This window comes from Mytilus galloprovincialis, chromosome 1 (genome assembly GCF_965363235.1).
Source record: "Mytilus galloprovincialis chromosome 1, xbMytGall1.hap1.1, whole genome shotgun sequence".
In the NCBI taxonomy this organism is placed as follows: domain Eukaryota; kingdom Metazoa; phylum Mollusca; class Bivalvia; order Mytilida; family Mytilidae; genus Mytilus; species Mytilus galloprovincialis.
Genome location: NC_134838.1, coordinates 54,230,734 through 54,250,083, shown reverse-complemented (window position 1 = coordinate 54,250,083; position 19,350 = coordinate 54,230,734). Strand labels below are relative to the sequence as shown.

At 32.7% G+C, this 19,350-nt stretch overlaps 2 protein-coding genes across 2 annotated transcripts; both read left to right on the top strand.

The window, feature by feature from the left end:
* The first annotated feature begins 556 nt into the window (after window positions 1–556).
* On the top strand, window positions 557–8,924 carry LOC143078822 (uncharacterized). Its single transcript, XM_076253809.1, has 4 exons — window positions 557–714; window positions 3,567–3,645; window positions 4,824–4,987; window positions 7,071–8,924. The coding sequence occupies exons 1-4, from the start codon at window positions 666–668 to the stop codon at window positions 7,319–7,321; spliced, it is 543 nt and encodes a 180-aa protein (XP_076109924.1). The 5' UTR covers window positions 557–665; the 3' UTR covers window positions 7,322–8,924.
* Window positions 8,925–10,793: 1,869 nt separating this feature from the next.
* LOC143078796 (microtubule-associated protein RP/EB family member 3-like) lies at window positions 10,794–17,990 on the top strand. The gene is made up of 8 exons (XM_076253777.1): window positions 10,794–10,871; window positions 13,030–13,163; window positions 14,006–14,044; window positions 14,447–14,553; window positions 14,861–15,020; window positions 15,746–15,855; window positions 16,509–16,661; window positions 17,866–17,990. Exons 2-8 carry the CDS (start codon window positions 13,037–13,039, stop codon window positions 17,905–17,907), a joined length of 738 nt encoding a protein of 245 aa, XP_076109892.1. The 5' UTR covers window positions 10,794–10,871; window positions 13,030–13,036; the 3' UTR covers window positions 17,908–17,990.
* The last annotated feature ends 1,360 nt before the right edge of the window (window positions 17,991–19,350 follow it).

Genomic DNA, 19,350 nt, shown 5'->3' with positions numbered 1-19,350 from the left:
AAAAGAAAAAATCACAACAATTCGTCCATCTTTTTTAATCCGTAATCGGTGAACTTCGTCATATAAAACATGTAAAACGCGTAACAGGATCCTTGTCTTTCGCGGTTATTGTCAATCGTACCGTACCACGCCTCCTTCTTGTCTTATTGTCACATGAGGTCATGTGCATGCGAGTCATATTCTTAATCCGGTTTCTCACAAGCCCACAGAAAAAGTCGTAAATCTTCAGATATACTAGTTTGTTATGTTTTATGAAGATAACATTTGAGTACACATCGTTTGGTGAAGAAGTTTCAAAAGTAAAGAAAAAAAAAACACAGACTCGAGATGTTTTCACTTTTTGGGACCTTTTTTTTTTATTATTATTCTTTAGCCCAAAAGAGGGAAATAAATAAAAAATAATCCCATATTGAAAAATAAATTGTTATAGTTACGTTAGGTACCTACACCGGCGATCCTTTATTTGTGGTCTTACAGTACTTAATATAAAACATCGAGTGGACTTTATATAAATTTTTGAATGTATACCTTTACATTTTACAATTTATAAATATGTACCTTAAGGGTTATTTATAGAACTCAGGTATTTGAATTTCTACTATTGATCAGTGGGCCTTTTAAAATCAAACATCCGTGAAATAGTACAATTACCAAGAAGTTTCAAAATGGAAGGACGACAGTTGTATTTGTTTTTATTTACTTTTCTTGCTTCTGGTAGGTAGAGTTTTATATAATTTATGAAGGAAGTCACATGTCAATACAAATGAAATGATATCGATTAAAAGTTATGGATTAGTTGACCAACTGTGTTACAGAAGAATATTTATGTAGATAATTACTGAACCATTATTATATTTACAATTTGAAAAAAATATACATAACATGATAAACAGTGTCCTTTTTATATCTTTCTATTTATATATAATACAAAATAATTTTAGTCGGTTTTGACTCTCATGAGACGACTAACGTCTGTTGAAAACCAGGATAGTTTCAAGTTATCATTATAGGTGATACTTTCAGTTATCGCCCTTGTCAACACTATTTGTCTGTTTACATGTACATATCATTTGAAGATTACTTTCCTGTACCGTTAACTTGTTCATCCTTGTCAACATATTTTTGTTTTTAAATTTTCTAAACATTGTGTCCTTTGAAAAAATACTTTCCTATATCGTTATCGTGGTCGTTCTTGTTAACTCTTAATTTAAAAATTAGAAGGTGTGATACAACACATCTTGAAATAGTCAAAATATTATGTCACAGACAACACTGAGTATCCTGATCGGATCCGAAATACGCGGAGGGATCAAAACCCCGAAGAGAAATTATACTTTGAAAGGGTTACTCAAATAATCTGTCACTAAAATGGAAGTTAGATTCCGAATAAACTGAGTATGTCAATAAGGAAAAAATCATGTGTCATAGTTAACTGCTTTACACAATTTTGAATACTCGGATGAAGCTTACACAAAATGGGGTACATTTTTGAAGTGAGTATTCTATCATTAAACATGTCATGTAATATTATTAACGTTACCAACTTTTCTAAACCAGATGCGCATTTACATTAATTTATTGTCAGTGATGCTCGAGGAAAACTATTTGAAAATTATAAAAAAAAGAGCTCAGGAAAGATATAATGACTTTGGCATGAAGAATAGCAATAAAAGCGCTGTTCCTTTGCTTTTTGTGTGTATTTTTGCTATGTATGTACTGATGTTTTGTTTTGAATAGATACCCCCATATCTTTTGTTTGGCCTATCATAAACCAAAAAGGTATATTCAAAAATGATATCGATTTGTTAATCTATATGTACACCATATAGTTCACACTCTTTCTTTCCATTGTTCATTATTGTTATTATTATACAGTATTTATAACCGCACCTTATATAATATTAAAATGACCCTATGCGCTTTATAAAATATATCAATTCAAATTAATATATAAGTATTGTTCTATTAAAGGCTCCGATCTGTGTAATAGTGTTCACTATATTGTTGGGATACTAGGTTCGGTCGAATCCTTCTACAGAACTGTCTGAATAAACTGTCATATAATAGTTGTAAAATTGAGAATGGAAATGGGGAATTTGTCTAAGAGACAACAACCCGACCATAGAATAGACAAAAGCAGAAGGTCACCAATAGGTCTTTAAGCAGCAAGAAACTCCCGCACCCGGAGGTGTCCCTCAGCTGGCCCCTATACACATATATATACTAGTTCAGTGATAATGAACGTCATACTAAACTCCAAATTATACACAAGAAACTAAATTAAAAATAATACAAGACTAACAAAGGCCAGAGGCTCCTGACTTGGGACAGGCGCAAAAATGCGGCGGGGTTAAACATGTTTATGAGATCTCAACTATAGTTGTATAGTTAACCAAGAATAGTCAGACTCTGTTCGAGGGTAAAACTTTTAATGAGCTAGAGTTTACAATAACACTGTCCTAATCTGTTCTGTGGTACAATTGAGTGTTTGAATCTGTTATACGGTAGAGCTGTCAGAATATGTTAGAATAGGGTAGAACTATCAGAATCAGTTCTAGGGTGGAACTATCAGAATCAATTCTAGGAAGGAACTATCAGAATCAGTTCTAGGGTGGAACTATCAGAAGCAGTTCTAGGTAGGAACTATCAGAATCAGTTCTAGGGTGGAACTATCAGAATCAGTTTTAGGTAGGAACTATCAGAATCAGTTCTAGGGTGGAACTATTAGAATCAGTTCTAGGGTAGAACTGTCAGAATCAGTTCTAGGGTGGAACTGTCAGAATCAGTTCTAGGGTGGAACTATCAGAATCAGTTCTAGGGTAGAACTGTCAGAATATGTTCTAGTGTAGAATTGTCAGAATCTGTTCTAGGGTAGAACTGTCAGAATCAGTTCTGTGTTAGAACTGTCCGAATATGTTCGAGGGTAGAACAGAAACATATATACTGATGTTGGATATACTGTTCTCAGGGCAGAACTGTCAGAATTGGTTCTAAGGTACAAATATACTAATTTTTCATAGACTTGTTGGTCTTTTTTCTTCTCTATTACTCATTAGAATTCTAAAATCTTATCCAGCTGTCAAAGAAGACAGACACATTAAATGTTTCCTGTGTAGCTACATGTGCGACAATTCCTCGTCACAATGAGAAAACGGAAAATATAATTGATATGGTATAGGACTACATACAATGCACTTCTTTCAGTATTATATTACAAAAATGTTTTCAAAAGAGGTCTTCTAGATCAAGAACTGTCACAATATGGTATGGTAAAATTGTCTATAAATTTTCAAGGACAACGAATACAGCTTCTTCAGTTCTGATTGGTGTCTAATAGGCCTATGTCTTGACTACTTATTCGCTTCACATATCCTGATACATTTTCAGAGATGCCAAAACTGATTTTAACTGTAATGCCACTTACCGCAATGAGGAGACTGTAAATAAGAAAATGACTGTTGTTTCCATTTTATTTTTTGGAATTCGTTTCTAATCCTAGTGATCACCGCTGTCATAACTCATATTAAATAACAATGTATTAGATATGACTTGTAATTCTTTTGTAGTGATCCAGAGCACGGCTACATGCTATTACTACACTTCTAGTTATTACTGCTATTATTCCTACAACTATGGCAGTCATTGGTAAGTAACTTATTAATGAGAAAATCAATAGCAATGCTTCATTTCTGTATTGTGATATGAAACCTTTTAACCCAGAAAAATTATAGGGGCAAAACTAGCATTTTTATTTAAAACTAAATCATCGACCTACGCATAGCGAACTTGGTTTTCTCACATATGAACTTGTCAAGGGAAATTTTTGAACAGTCTAATTCATCTGAAGTCAGTTTTGGATGTTGCAATCGGAATCTTAGTTTTTCCTTAATAATTTCTAAATTCCTCAACAGGAATTTCAGAAAAAAAAAAATGGAATTATCATGTCAGAACCAAAGCATTGACGTCTGAGCTAATATAAAGGATTTTTTTTTTTAAATATTGAAAATCAATTTCTTATTAATAAGATAAGATAAGATAACGATAAGATAAATTTTATTTTCCAAATTAGGTCCCCAGGTGTGCAAATACACATAACATATATAATTGATACAACATACAGTATTTTACATAACATTGTAAAATAAACTATTGAAATAAAGTCATACAGGTATTATTTGTTAAATAAAAAAAGTATTTAAGAGTTGCTACTCCATAGATGTGGCAAACTTTTTTTATTTATTTATTTACTTATTTTTGTCTGAAGCAGACAAGAAAGCCACATAATTAACAATTTTTCGAAATAAATTTACATGCAGCAGTGAGAATATACTTATCTTCTGTGTTCATAAGCCATATCAGTTTATCTCTTGCGTCAAACTTTAAAAAGTTGGGGCAACTTTTAGTTATCTCTTGAAATAGATGATTGCGGTCATCATTAAATTTAACACATTGGAATAGAAAATGATATCCATCCTCCACTTCTCCGGAGTTAAACGAGTAAAAGTTCTGTCATTTAGGAGAGTATCCTGATACCTTCCGGACTCAATTCTTAAGTGGTGTGATGAATTTGTGAGCTTTGTTAAGCTTCGTCTCTGTTCAAAATTTCTTATAATGGAAAGATATTTTTTCTCTTCCAAAAACTGATTTAAATGTAAATTAATATACAAAAAGTACGGAAACGTATTATAGGGGACATTATTTTTCTCTCTCAAATTTTCGACTTTAAACTTATCCGTGAACATTATTTCCGTAAGTAAGCAATTATAAATGTTTGTACAACATTGATAATGGTGAAAATAATTTGAAATGTGAAAATATTACAGGAGCACCGCACGAATAATTGGTTCAGCTATTGGAGGAGGAATCAGTTTCGTTATTTGTATTGTGGTAATGGTTTTGTTATGTAGATTCTGTAAAAGACGTCCAGCTTACAATGGATCAACAATTGTAAATAATCAATCAGTCTCTACAGTGACTACCAATGCATGTAAGTTTATTTGAAAATAGATATAAGAAGATGTAAGATGAGTGCCAATTAGACAACTCTCCATCCAAGTCACAATTTGTAAAAGTAAACAATTATAGGTCAAATTACGGTCTTCAACACGGAGCATTGGCTCACACCGAACTACAAGCTATAATAAATCGCGATAAAAATGCCTAGTGTAAAACCATTCAAACAGGAAATTAAACCAACGGTCCAATCTGTATAATAAAAAAAAACGAGAAACGAGAAACACGTCTGAATCACATCAACAAACGACAACCACTGAACATCAAGTTCCTGACATAGGACAGGTGCAAACAAATGCAGCGGGTTTAAACGTTTTAATAGGTACCAACCTTCACCCTTATCTGAAACAATAGTGTAACGTCACAACATAGAAAGACACTATAAAATATCAATTAAAATGGCTCAACTCAATCAAAAGACATATTATCAAAAACAAGGGAACATACACTGAACGAATACTTTGATCTATGACACAATGTAAATTCAAAATCAAATGTCCATATTAACTATATATTAAGTGATATGGAATGCATGATAAAACAACTTAGACCTATGGCAATGAATTCATTGGCCTGTCCAAATAAGCAAAACTGTGTAAGTTACGTCCACTCAGATGGCTCTATTACAACCGATACTAATTTATGGGGTCACTAATTGTTTAAGGTCAACATACAAAACAAAGACTATCAGAAATATGCTCGATATATAAAACATAGAAGCATTTTTTGTGTTCGTTGCACATCCTTATCAAAATAAATCTGCTGACGAAATTCACAAGCTTAATCATATCTGCATGGTTTTTACGCGTTTAACGCTGTTGATTTATTTTAAACCCGAAACAAGCAACACGGCTTTAAGGGATCTTAAAGGGGAACACATCATCGCCCTATTGGTGATGTTTTTAAACTTCAAAATATTTCAAGTATCATATATTACAGTTGATTTACATTTTTAATACTCCAAGTTCATCAGCTTTTGTCAGAATATTCTATAAAGGTACGACAAAGATTTTATTGATTTAAAAAAAATCTTTGAACTTTTGACTGAATCTCAAATGGTTGCACAGCCGACGATGAGAGAATATATATGTTGGATCGCTTTGTCTCGCTTTTTCTCGACAAAAACCAGAGAACCCGTTAATTACGGTAACATGGAACAAGGTTTTATGCTGACGTACGTAAGGAACTTAAGGAGCACATAATACATTATTAAAAATCATACCTTAATGATTTGATCAATGAAATCGTGACAGCTTTAGTTACCTCAGTTAGTACCTGTAATCATGGCTACAATGCAAAATTGTTTGCATCACTTGAAATATGGAGGCCTCGGCGGTCGATAGGTCTAAGTGTTCGAACTATTGTATTACAAGCCTGTCAAGACTGAGGTTGTACATGTACATGTAAGTTCAAATCCGGCACGTGGCAAGTGCACTCGATGCAAGTATCTATTGATTTGGGTTGTCAGTTTTTCCTACCCAAGGTCGGTGGTTCTCTACAACTCCCTTCACCAATACAGTGACCCCATCGAAATACCATAAAAGTGCTAAAGTGTCGTTTACCACAAATCAACCAATATATCAATCAATCTTGAAAGAATTAGAATGTCAAGTTTTATTTACTATTTTGAGATTTTCATGATTACCACATATTTTCACATATATCCAAAATATGTCAAGGAAGGAAAATAAACTTCACAATAAACCAATTTTGATTATAACCAATGACACTATGTAAGGTGTAAATCTTGGTTTAACTTAACCCATAACATAACAAGGAGTTTAATGTTGCAACAGTTCTTGTGAGTAGAGAGTAAAGTGAACACTTCAAATAAGATTCGTTATTGGACAAAGCAATGCATTTTATACAACACGCGAGGCATTGGGTCGCGTAGTACCAACGAACAGGGGAACAACGAACGACAATAGAAACTTGCAACGCGTAAAATCTTATCATAGAATAAAAGCCTTTTTATTTATGTCGATCTTTATTATAAATAAACTTTCGATAGCATTTTTTTAAACCGTGTGTATTTATATTCATTATTTTATTTACAGCTCAACAACAAGGCTACAGTGCGCCATACTATCCACAACAGCCGGGATATCAGCCACAGTACACATATCCTACTTACCCAGCCGGTCAACCAACTTACCCAGCCGGTCAACCAACATACCCAACCGGCCAGCCAACACAGCAACCCCCTATGGCGGGTTATTCTAATATAGCATATAGTCCTCCATCGTACGAGGAAGCATCCTATCAAACTAAGCCAAATGAACAACCGACTGCACCACCGCCACAGTAAATATGCGTCCATTTGAACGAAGGATAATATTTGCTAGCAGAGTGAAACATCATTTTAACTTTATTTAATGGAACTTTCCTTTTTATACATATTGGAATCCTCATTCTTTGTGTACAAATGTATGCGTATGCAACATTGATTTAATTCAAACAAGAACTCTAGAAAATGCATTACTCGAATATATAGTAAATGCCATTGACAATACCAAAGAGCACAGCCATGAGTCTCAGATTGTTTGGTTTTTATTATGTAATGATTTAATTTTAAATGTTACGCGTCTTCTGAATGGCTGACAGTGTTTTATCTATCAGCTCATAGACATAATTTTATCATGTGACTGTGACGTCATCAACATTTTTTCACTTTTTATTCCGGTTTGATTATTAAAACTTTAACTTGGAATCAAATTATAAAGAATGCCTGTAATATTTTTTCTGCCTATTCAAAATAACATAAATATGTGGTGCACACTTTAAAATAACACGCTACGCGGGTTATTCACTGAGTGTGCACATATTATTTTTTTCCCTAACATATACCAACATCGTATTTGTTTATATTTCTTGAGTGATAAAATACAGGAAAAAGCGCTTAAAATTTTCTTCAAATTGCATGTCATTTTAAACATTTCTCAGGGTGAAATTATTATATGCATAAATAGAGGTAACTATTAAGGAACGAATATCCGAATTAATTATTAGTAATGCTTGTTGAAAGCCACATGATGACCTGTGTCTGCTTACATCTTCGTCACTTTGACTCGTGTCTCTTGTTCAATATACATCTTATACTTGTATTGCTGTAGGTTTCATACCGACATAGTTTTTTTTAAATCCCCTGTCTGTCATTTCGTTATCAGCGCTGGAGAAAAAAGGCAGCGCAGATAAAGCTTAATAGTCGAAGTGTTCAACAAAGGAATGTTTGACACGATCGATAAAAACTCTACCTTAACAAGACTTATACATGGTGTTGATTTATAAAAGATCAATTCTTATATTAAGGTACTTGAATAACATATAATTACTATACACACTCAGATAAGTTTTGAAAATATGTAAACATGTGATTGTGTGAGCCCATAAGTAACTTTTTTGTTTAGTAATTATATGTTGCATGTGCAAGTTGCTCAATCCTTTTCATATCGTAATTAATAACATACGGTTTGGATCAAAATACCTTTAGTTAACAAACATAAATAATAAATTGAAAGCTTACTATGTTATCATAATTCACAACAATAGTGACATTCATTTCACCTTTCTTTTTTGTAACATGTGTAAGTTGTAACCTTTGTAAAAAAGGATCCAAATAAATCATACATTACATCTGCTACAAATAAGTTTTTGTGATGAAATAGAAAGGAGTGTTTCGAAAACACCACTTATCATTATGCGATTTTAGGCAAATGTTTTGTGTACACAAACATATGTAACATTGTGTAAGCATATACAGAGATCGATGTCGTTTGAATGAGATCATGCAAATGTCACATGCATTATCAAATATGAGTGTGATATTCTAAATTTACAAGTTTTATGATTTGGTGCTTTTTATTATGCTTAATACAATGATTCTATATTGAAATAAAGTCTTTCATTTTGTAGTAATGTGTGTTTTTAATTGAAGATAGAACAGTTAAACTTAATACAGGTTTATTTTTTTGTTAGCTTGTGTTGGCTTTCTTTCGCAGAAGTGTTCGCATTGCGTTCACATTCAAACTTTTATTCAGCACGTACATGTACATCATACTAGCTTGACCACGTGGTGTTCAATGTTCTTTGTTGTTGGTCTGCATCAGTGTTGGTTGTTGATATATGGTCTGTTGAACTGTTCAATATTGTTTATACAGTTTTCCTTTGTTATGTATTATTCAAATATATAAGATCCTATAACGTCACATTTCAATGCAAAATAAACTGTAATTAAATCGCTTGTCAAAATGAGCGAAAGTACAGTTTTGATTGAAGTAATTTTATCTTCGCATGCAGCTTTCTCTTCGCGGTATTAAAGGTGTTTAGAGATTGTTTAGAGTATTGAACATCCCTAGACCAGATTATTATATAACATTATAGTAGAACTGTATTTTAATTAGACTAATAAACTTGCTACTCTGAAACACGTGGTGTGTACTGCTTGGTCCGACTACCCGAATTGCTCCAGGCTACACTTTCTTCATTTGTCACACAGAAGAAATATCCGTTCAAATGATCATTATATATAAAAAAAAAAGAAGATGTGGTATGATTGATTGCCAATGAGACAACTGCCCACAAGAGACCAAAATGATACAGACATTAACAATTATAGGTCACCGTACGGCCTTCAACAATGAGCAAAGCCCATACCGAATATTATTTACTCTACTTGTAGACACAATCTCTTTTCCTCTTGCAACTTATCACCAAAATTTACCCGAAGTGTGTCACTATAACTAAAGCAAGAACTATCAAACCGTTCTGGAGGAACCGATTTCCTTTTCGTATTTTGATTGAGTTCGTTGTGCTCAGTCATCCTGTATAGAAATGTGCAACGACTGTTGTTGGTCTTTTCCTCTTTTTTCTTTTGACGGTGGTCCTGTCTGCTTTTTTTTACTAACATTTTCATATTCGAATGAAAGTGGTTAGTTAACTTACTTATTATGTATAAAAATTTCTAAAAATCTTGTTCATTAAAGAAAAATTCATGATGTGTTTTATCTTAAACGTATTGCATACCGTTCATTATTACAATTATTTATATAAAGATCTTATGAACATCCCCCCCTCCCCCAAGGGTGACTGGGGAATAGAAATATGGTCTCTTGTTCTTCTTCAGACCGGCAGTAAAACGCTTGCCGAAGTGAGGCGTCCGTTTGGCTGTGCGGGATGTATCAAGTACGCAGTCACGTCCGGTCAGATTGGGGACGTTAAATCCGATGCCTCGTGTAAGGAGAGTGCCACGCTCTTTGCACGTTAAGAACCCTTGCAACAACTCTTTGAGGGGTCCGTAGGTGGCCTGTTGCAAGGCCTCTTTTGTATCAACCTACCTATTGTATTTATTGTAAACTTGTTCTCGTCCTAAATATGCATTAAATATTTGCCACTGGACGTTAAGCAACCAACAATCAATCAATATGAACATCGCTTCTGTAAATGAAGCCACAATCAAAATTAATTGACATCTTTAATTATTAAATTCCAATAAAAATTAAAAAAAATTACAGATTAAATAAAAAGTTACAAGAAATAATTGTAAAAATCAATGTAAAACACTTAAAAATACAATAAATAATTTATTAAAACACAGGAGATTTACCTGATTAACGCTGGACTAGTTCTTTTTGAAGAACAATACAGTTTGACCTAGTAGAAATTTTTATTCTAGTAAATGAAATCGTTCGAGTTATGCATTAGCGAACCATAAAGATATAAATAATTCATACATGTACGTTGTAACACAAGTAGTAGAAGCAATTAATACTGGCTGCAAATCACTGATGCAAACACATCGACATACTTTGTTAATTAATTTTTAATACTTTGTTTTGTATCTACATACGGTTAGCCTATAGGTAAGTCCATCTTTCAAATTTATATGTTGTAGGTAACGAAATATTTCTCTATGATAAAGCTTAAAAAACAAATAATTATTTTAATTATCCGTGAAATGTCATTTTAAAGGTACACGTAAATATTTTACACGTACAAACTGTGTACGATTTGAATTAAAAAAGGGGGAAGATATCGAACAAAACATTCAAACCCCATAATTAGAAGAGAACCGAATAACCGCGTTGCCGGACAAGCGAAAAATAGAAAATTCCCTTCGATATCTAGGAAGAATTTCTTATGAAGTTTAAAAGAAACTGACATTTTCACCGATTAATAAACACTATAACAAAGAATATCGATTTATTGAAGTTCTCAACATTACCAAATTTCTTATTGAGATAAACAACCAACAGTAAGTCCAGTTAAATGAGCATTAAATAGGGTTGTGAAAGCAGCAAGTATAGACTATGTCTTTTTATATTGTGATGATACACTATTCTTTCAGGTTAGGGGGGAGGTTGGTGTCTGATAACACGTTTAAACCCGCTGCATTTGTTAGCACCTGTCATAAGTCAGGAACCTGTTGTTCAGTGGTTGTCGTTCATGTGATTCATAAGTGTTTCTCGTTTCTCGTTTTTTATATTGATGAGACCGTTTGTTTTTCTGTTTGAACGATTTTACACATGTCATTTTCGGGGCACTTTATAGTTTGCTGGTCCATTTGAGTCAAGGCTCCCTATTGAAGGCCTCACTTTGACCTATAATGGATTGTTTTTGCAAATTGTGACTTTGAGAGTTGTCTCATTGGCACTCATACCTCATCTTCTGAAATCTATTCACTATTTCAATAAAAAAAAAACTATGGACAAATAAATAAGCTCTGATTTCAAAACCGATAAGAGTTTAACTGTTGCCTCATTGGCACTCATACCCCATCTTCTGATATCTATTCATTATTTCATCATTTCAATAAAAAAACTATGGACAAATAAATAAGCTCTGATTTCAAAACCCATAAGAGTTTAACTGTTGTCTCATTAGCACTCATACCCCATCTTCTGATATCTATTCATTATTTCATTATTTCAATAAAAAAACTATGGACAAATAAATAAGCTCTGATTTCAAAACCCATAAGAGTTTAACTGTTGTCTCATTGGCACTCATACCCCATCTTCTGATATCTATTCATTATTTCATTATTTCAATAAAAAACACTATGAACATAAGCTACGATTTCAAAACCGATAAGAGTTTTAACTGAGCCAATTTGATGGAGAGTAGTCTCATTGTCACTCATACCTCATCTTCTGATATCTATTCATTATTTCATGAAAAAAACTATAAACAAATAAATAAGGTCTGATTTCTAAACCGACAAGAGTTTAACTGTGCCAATTTGTTATCCGATTGTACTGCTTAAGTTTTAGTGCTCCTTTCGTTGGAAACATTTGGTTGACTATATAGGGAATCACTGGAGCATTACTGGAGCGTGCACCCCCTTAGGTAGGTCAGCGCCCCCCCCCTTTATGAAAAGTCTGCATCCGCCACTTGTTATGGTATAATCCTGGAGTAGAAAAGTAAAACGATGTTTCATCGTGTGTGAGGAAGTACAGTAGTTTCTCCTTTTGACCAAATATAACCAGTTAAAATAAAGTATAATGATACAAAGTTGAAAGGCATTGAGTACCAACAGTTCCGAAGGGTTTAATAAAAAAGCTACTTGTTATGTAATTTACTTATCATATATGTTTTTCTTTATCTTTTTCTGTATCTATACTTAAGTTTTTATGTCGTACCTTCGATTGTTTCTGCTGAAAACATTGTATAAATATAAATAAAAACAAACTGGAACTTCGGTATAGGCGCTTTTCTTTCTTAATCGAAGATAATCGGACCTCGAAAAGTGGCTTTTGTGTGTCAGCATGGTGAAATATATTTCTTGATGGTATCACTCACCCGAAAATACTTTCTGGCAATGGAATCAGATTTCTAGCAAAGAATTAGTGAAGAAATCCGCGTAGAAAAATGTTTAATGTTATTCAGAATTTATGATCAAAACATTGTCATTGAAGAGGGAATCTTTGCTTTAAAATGTAAACGTATTTGACAACAGGACGTATTTCTTACATTTTTAGAATTTTGATTCTATACACTGACTATCAACTTTAATTTCAGAAATAAAATGACGGCAATCAACGTACGATTAACTAACAATCATAATTCCCATAATCTGAGTAGAAATGACATCATTCATTGGATAAATAGTATCTTAAATACCAACTACAACAAGATTGAAGAGCTCAGTACAGGTAGTAAACCTTTTTATGTGCTGAAAACAGTTGCTTTTTATTATTGAAATTTTAGAGTGACGTATTTCGAAATAGATAGATATCAACAGACAGTCTGGCAAAATGAACACACAACACATTGATCTTAAATCAAGAATGAAAACTTCAGAAACGTTATAGTTGAACGTGTTACATTACATCCTTTCAAACCTTTAAAATTTGTGAAACGGCCTTTGTTAACTGTGAACGAGAAATAGTAGATTTAGAGAACAATTATTACATGTGGAAAATTTCGTATGTCGCACTGATGATATTGCTTGGTATAAAAAATAGGAACTTTGACCCAACTTACGAAATGAAAGGAAATATATGTAAAAACCCCAAAAGGACACGGAAAAGTAAAAGGTTAAAATCCCTCATTTTCCCAAGGAATGGTTGAAAGGCCATTATGTATACTGTCATAAATGTTTTAGCTACATATACACAGGAAGATGTGGTATAATTGCCAATGAGACAACTTTTTATTAAAAAAAAACCCCAATAACACAGAAATTAACAACTATAGGTCACCGTACGGCCTTCAACAATGAGCCATACTGCATAGTCAGCTAAAAAAAGCCCCCAATGACAAATGTCAAACAATTCAAAGGAGAAAACTAACGGCTTAATTTATGTAAAATAATTGAACGAAAAACAAATATTTAACAGAGCAACAAACGCAAACCACTAAATTATAGGCTCCTGACTTGTTACAGACACATACACACATTAATTTTGTAAATACTAAATTTGAACGGTAGTATTTTGTCATCTAAAACATAAAAACAAAAGTAAGTAACTGCGAAGCATATATTATTTTACAGGTGCTGCTTATTGTCAAGCTGTTGATATACTGTTTCCTGGTACGTACTGAATAATACTGTCCAAAACTCTACCAATACACGACAAAAAAGTATGATACTATAGTAACTGCAGCTTAAATATTATAAAACGTATTTTTTGTTGATAAAACAGAATCTGTCAGTCTTAAAAAAATAAATTAAAGGTGTGAATAAAGGTTGGCAGAGTAACGCAAGTCACTAAACGACAGCTGTTTTATCTTAATTTAAAGTCAAAACCAGATAAGTCACTTAGATCAATATTATAGATCGAGGCATCCAATGTAAATCAGTTGTTATGCTTTTAAGCCTTTTTCTTGTTGTTAAAAAACAACTGATTAAGTTGGTCAAAACTGACAGTCATTAAAAATGTTGAATCATATATTTTCTATTTTTTCATATTATATTTACATACTTGTAAAATAGGTAAAGTACCACTTCAAAGAGTCAAAATACAGACCAAACTAGAGCATGAATTTATAAATAACTTCAAAATACTACAGAATGCCTTCAATAAAACTGGAACAGACAAGGTAAGCTTATTGGGTTTTCTGCTCTAAAGTCGGGTTGTTGTCTCTTTGAAATTTTCCCCATTTACATTCTCAATTTTATCCTTAAAATTATTTTTGGGTTAAACAGCATAGTATAATGTATATTTCATAACTTGAAGAATGGAAGCGTTTTAATAGCACAATATGTATTATTCAATCAACATTTTCATTTTTAAGCTTTAAATGATTATTCTAATTTCAAGTATGTACCCGATGTCTATAATTCCTTAACCATTATACATACTTAGCATTGCACCCTGGGAATTAATTTTATTTACTTTGTACTTAGATAATTCCAGTCGAGCGCTTGGTAAAGGGAAGGTTTCAAGATAATTTTGAATTTGTTCAATGGTTCAAATTGTACTTTGATGCAAACTGTAGAGGTATGAAATATAGCCAACCACAAGATAGGCCGCAGTCTGTCATTGCCAGACGATCAAAGAGATCATGTAAGTTGATTTTAGTAAGTACAGTACACAAAAGGGAGTTAACTCAGCAAAGTCAGAGTAAGCAATTTCGATATAGTACATTTATAATCATTTTACAACAATAATATAAAAGTATAACTTAAACTGTATTGTATATGTAATTATTACAACTAAAATCTAAGCTAACAGATCAGGCTTATTATTTACATTAGAATTTCAAAACTATGCCAACACCTCTTAATAAGAAGAAAATGTTGTATTTTTGTTAACTTTTAATGTAAAACGAGTATGTTAATTATCATACTATCACATTAAATGCTCACCAAAGTGGACCTAGTAACTAAATTAAAGATTAATTATTTTATGTAGCACTTTTTAATGTATATAGATCATCACGTTTCTATGTACTTATACATCTATGGATTTCATTTATGTGGGTGAAAGTGTCTGAACAGCGCTCTGGTCTCGCGAAATTTATAAAGACAAACAACATAGAGATTCACTGAAAGTCAAAAATGCCAATCTGTTCAAATTATGGCAATAGTTTTGACAAAATAGTATGGTGTATTACATATGGTCAGATTAATGCAGAACTATCTTTTTTTCATGACATTGGGTCATCATACGCATAATTAATATATTTGAAAAAAAAACAAAGTAAACTACTGCAGACGTAGTTTTGTCATATAATATCCCAATACATCCCAATATATGGTCTTCTAATGGAATTATTTGAAATATTGTAGCAAGAAACTCAAACAAGAGCTCAGCCTCATCGACATCCACATATCGAGTGGAATCTGGAGGTCGACCTAGTAGTGAATTAGATGTAGAACTTGAAGAACTTAGGCAGCAGGTATGCATTGGTTAATTCATAACAACAAATGACTGAAGTACAAATTAGATGTGGTACGATTTATAGTGCAAATGACGACTTTCAACATGACTCCCATTGAATAAACTAACAAATTTAAAGGAACAAAAAACTTTAATAATTACGACAACGATTCAGAGCTTTTTTATTTATCAGATACATTCCTTGATTTTTTATAATGTTGATAGATATAAGAAGATGTGGTATAAGCCAACTCGCCATCCAAGTCACAATTTATGAAAGTAAACCATTATAGGTCAAAGAATGGTCTTCAATGATGCCAATATTTAAAAAAAAACTTGCTACTGGGCTGCTTACTAGTGTACCCTCAGACACTAAAAGTCCACCCGCAGAGATATCGTAGTAAAACATTAACGATATCAATTTTACTGCATCAAATGCGTATTTAAAAAGTTAATTCTCTTCAGTAATGCTCTAAATCAAAATGTTTTAAAATCCAGAACCTAGTTCAAAGTGAACGAATTGATTAATCTTTCGAGAGCACCAAAACGAATCCAAACCGAGGCCAAAATGCATATTGACGACCAACTTTCCCTAGGAATTTAAAACAACTAGAATAAATCGGGTCATATATATATATTATTGCTTTGAGTAATAGTGTTTCATTTTACCAGATTATGGAGGTTAAAATGGACAAGGAATCCTTAGAAAAAGAGCGAGACTTCTACTTCGACAAATTACGTCAAATTGAAGTATTATGCCAATCTGAAGACTATGAAGATGAGCCAATGTCCAAGCATGTAATGGACGTGCTATGTGCTTATGAGGTAAATTGTATGGATTAATTAAAGAATAAATAGATAACTTTTGTGTTTTGATGAATATTCAAGAACATTACATGAGTGATTAGATAAGACTAGACGTCTTAGCAATTTGTGCATATGGGATGAAATAGATATAAGATGTGCTATGAGTTTTCAATGAGACAACTTTATCCAAGTCACAATTTGAAAAAGTAAACCATTATGGGTTAAAGTGTGGTCTTCAACGCGGAACCTTGGCTCGCACCGATAAGCAAGCTGTAAAGGGCCCAACAATGTCTAGTAAGTGTTTAACCGTTAAAAAAAGGAATATCAACCGTTTAATCTATTAAGAAAAAAACAGAAACACTTACGAACCACACCACCAAACGGCAACCACTGAACATCAGGTTCCTGACTTAGGACTGCTTACAATGCCAGGATGTCTCTTGTTCATAGTTACAACTGCCTTTGATGTTTTTTTTTATCGTCTGATTTTCGTTTCCCTTGCATTAGATTTTTTGTCTTTCGAATATTTTTGTTTTGACAATTTTCTACATTATATACAATGTAATTTAAATTTTCATTGGCAAAACATAAACACCTGCTATCAACATTGGACGACAGGCACATTAAAAAAACACCAACTGACAAGGTTTCAGACTTTATTCAAACATATCGACTTAGATGGAATGAACACTATCAAGCAGTACATGTAGCTAATCTTTTCTCATATTGACCAGACTAAGAGTAAGGGACAAAACCTAATATGTTTTGCAAATCAACTTTACACAATATTATCAGTATCAGACATTGTCAAACCAGCTACAAGTAACAACAACAATATAAAAGAGGGGCGAAAGATACCAGAGGGACAGTCAAACTCACAGATCGAAAACAAACTGCCATGGCTAAAACATAAAAAGACAAACGGACAAACACTAGTACAGAAGACACAACATAGGAAACTAAAGACTAAGCATCACGAACCCCACTAAAAACTGGGGGTAATCTCAAGTGCTCCAGAAGGGTAAGCAAATCCTGCTCTCCAAGCCCGTCGTGTGGCTTATGTTATTACAAATCCGGTATATAGCCTTAATTATAAAAATCACACCGTAACAAAGAATTATCCGTTTTTTAATGCTATCTCAAAGTAACTTATCTCCACGCTTATACTGTCGGGTTCAATCAATAATTAATGAAATAACAATTTAATTGTGTTTTGCTTCAGGATGGATTCGAACCACCAGTGGAGGAATATGAAGAATACTGACACGTTACAGTACCTAAGGAAATCAGATAGTTATCTAAATGACTTTTGATTAATTTCTTTGAAAATACAATTGATTTCTTTGATTTTATGTCTTTTGTTAATGTTTCATGGAAATGGTTGATCTTCAACTAGTCTCTGTAATTCATGCATGTCGAGAAAAAATAAAATACATAAAAAAAGACAATAGAAATAAATCCCACACAGTGCAAAATACTATATCAACTACAATACACAACTCTTAAAAAAAATGATTTTTGATTTTTGGTGTTTTAACGCCACTTTTAAGCACCGCATTTAGGCTATTTCGTGGCGGCAAGTTTTTATTAGTGGAAAAAACTGGAGTGCCCGGAGAAAACCACCGACTTTCGATCGGAAAACTGACAATCCTAGTCAATTAAGATTGTAGTCTTAAAAAGAATATCCAGTTTTGATGCATTAAATTTTGCAACTGATGAATAATTACAAACCAACTTCTAAAAGCTGAAATAAAAGAAAAGATAGAAAAAAAACCAATTCAAGCCAGATTATAGAAAGATTTATTGGTTATGAGCCTCATTTTCGAAATATATCTCAAAATTTAATCTATTTCAAATTTTCAGAGAAAAAATATTATTTTAATGCCGGTGTGTGACTTTTCCATGTCTACTTATAATTAAGCAGTAATTTTATATTAAGTAAAAGTTAAATTATATTACATTTGCAAATCAAATATTTCGTAAGCATAAATATTGGAACAAAGAACGAATTGGAGAATATTTTTCATAAACTGTATACTCTTTTAATATAAAGCATGTTCTCTCTCTTGACATACTAAATTTTAATTGCAATGTAATTCAGTATTGCAATACAGCATGATGGCCATCTTCATCTATGCACTCGCAGGAGGTTCTGGTTGTGGTGCAAACGTAACTGTAAAAACAATTTCAAATCAATTAGATAAAAAAAAAAAAACGTGTTTTCTTGCATTTAAGGAAGTTCCAAACTTATTATTTCCAAAAAATATAAGTTAAATTTGTTAAAAAGTGAGCTGGTGTTGTTCATAAAGTCTAACATCGTAATGAGGTATTGGATGAGATAGTATAACAAGAATGTGTCCATAGTACACGGATGCCCCAATTAAAATTAGAAAGATCATATCTAAGGGAACATGTCATAAGTATAAAGTTGATTGGACTCCAACTTCATCAAAGACTACCTTGACCAAAAACTTTAAACTGAAGCGGGACGGACGAACGGACGGACGAACAGAACAGAAAACATAATGCCCATAAATGTGGCATAAAAACTGCCGATAACCTGGAAATGTAAAATGTTAGAAGTACATTTTTTTAAATGGATCTTAGTGTTATTAGCGGTTGGCAATTTGATTTTCTGGAGGGGCAGGAGGATTTTATAATTTGATAACCTTGTCAAGACAGGATGACCATGAATGATCTACTACAC

Excerpts from the sequence above, each read along its gene's own strand:
- LOC143078822 (XM_076253809.1), top strand. The coding sequence starts at position 666 with ATGGAAGGACGACAGTTGTATTTGTTTTTATTTACTTTTCTTGCTTCT. Across the intron at positions 715-3,566 it reads ATTTACTTTTCTTGCTTCTG|TGATCCAGAGCACGGCTACA; the intron begins GTAGGTAGAGTT and ends ATTCTTTTGTAG. Across the intron at positions 3,646-4,823 it reads TACAACTATGGCAGTCATTG|GAGCACCGCACGAATAATTG; the intron begins GTAAGTAACTTA and ends AAAATATTACAG.
- LOC143078796 (XM_076253777.1), top strand. The coding sequence starts at position 13,037 with ATGACGGCAATCAACGTACGATTAACTAACAATCATAATTCCCATAAT. Across the intron at positions 14,045-14,446 it reads TGTTGATATACTGTTTCCTG|GTAAAGTACCACTTCAAAGA; the intron begins GTACGTACTGAA and ends CTTGTAAAATAG. Across the intron at positions 16,662-17,865 it reads ACGTGCTATGTGCTTATGAG|GATGGATTCGAACCACCAGT; the intron begins GTAAATTGTATG and ends GTTTTGCTTCAG.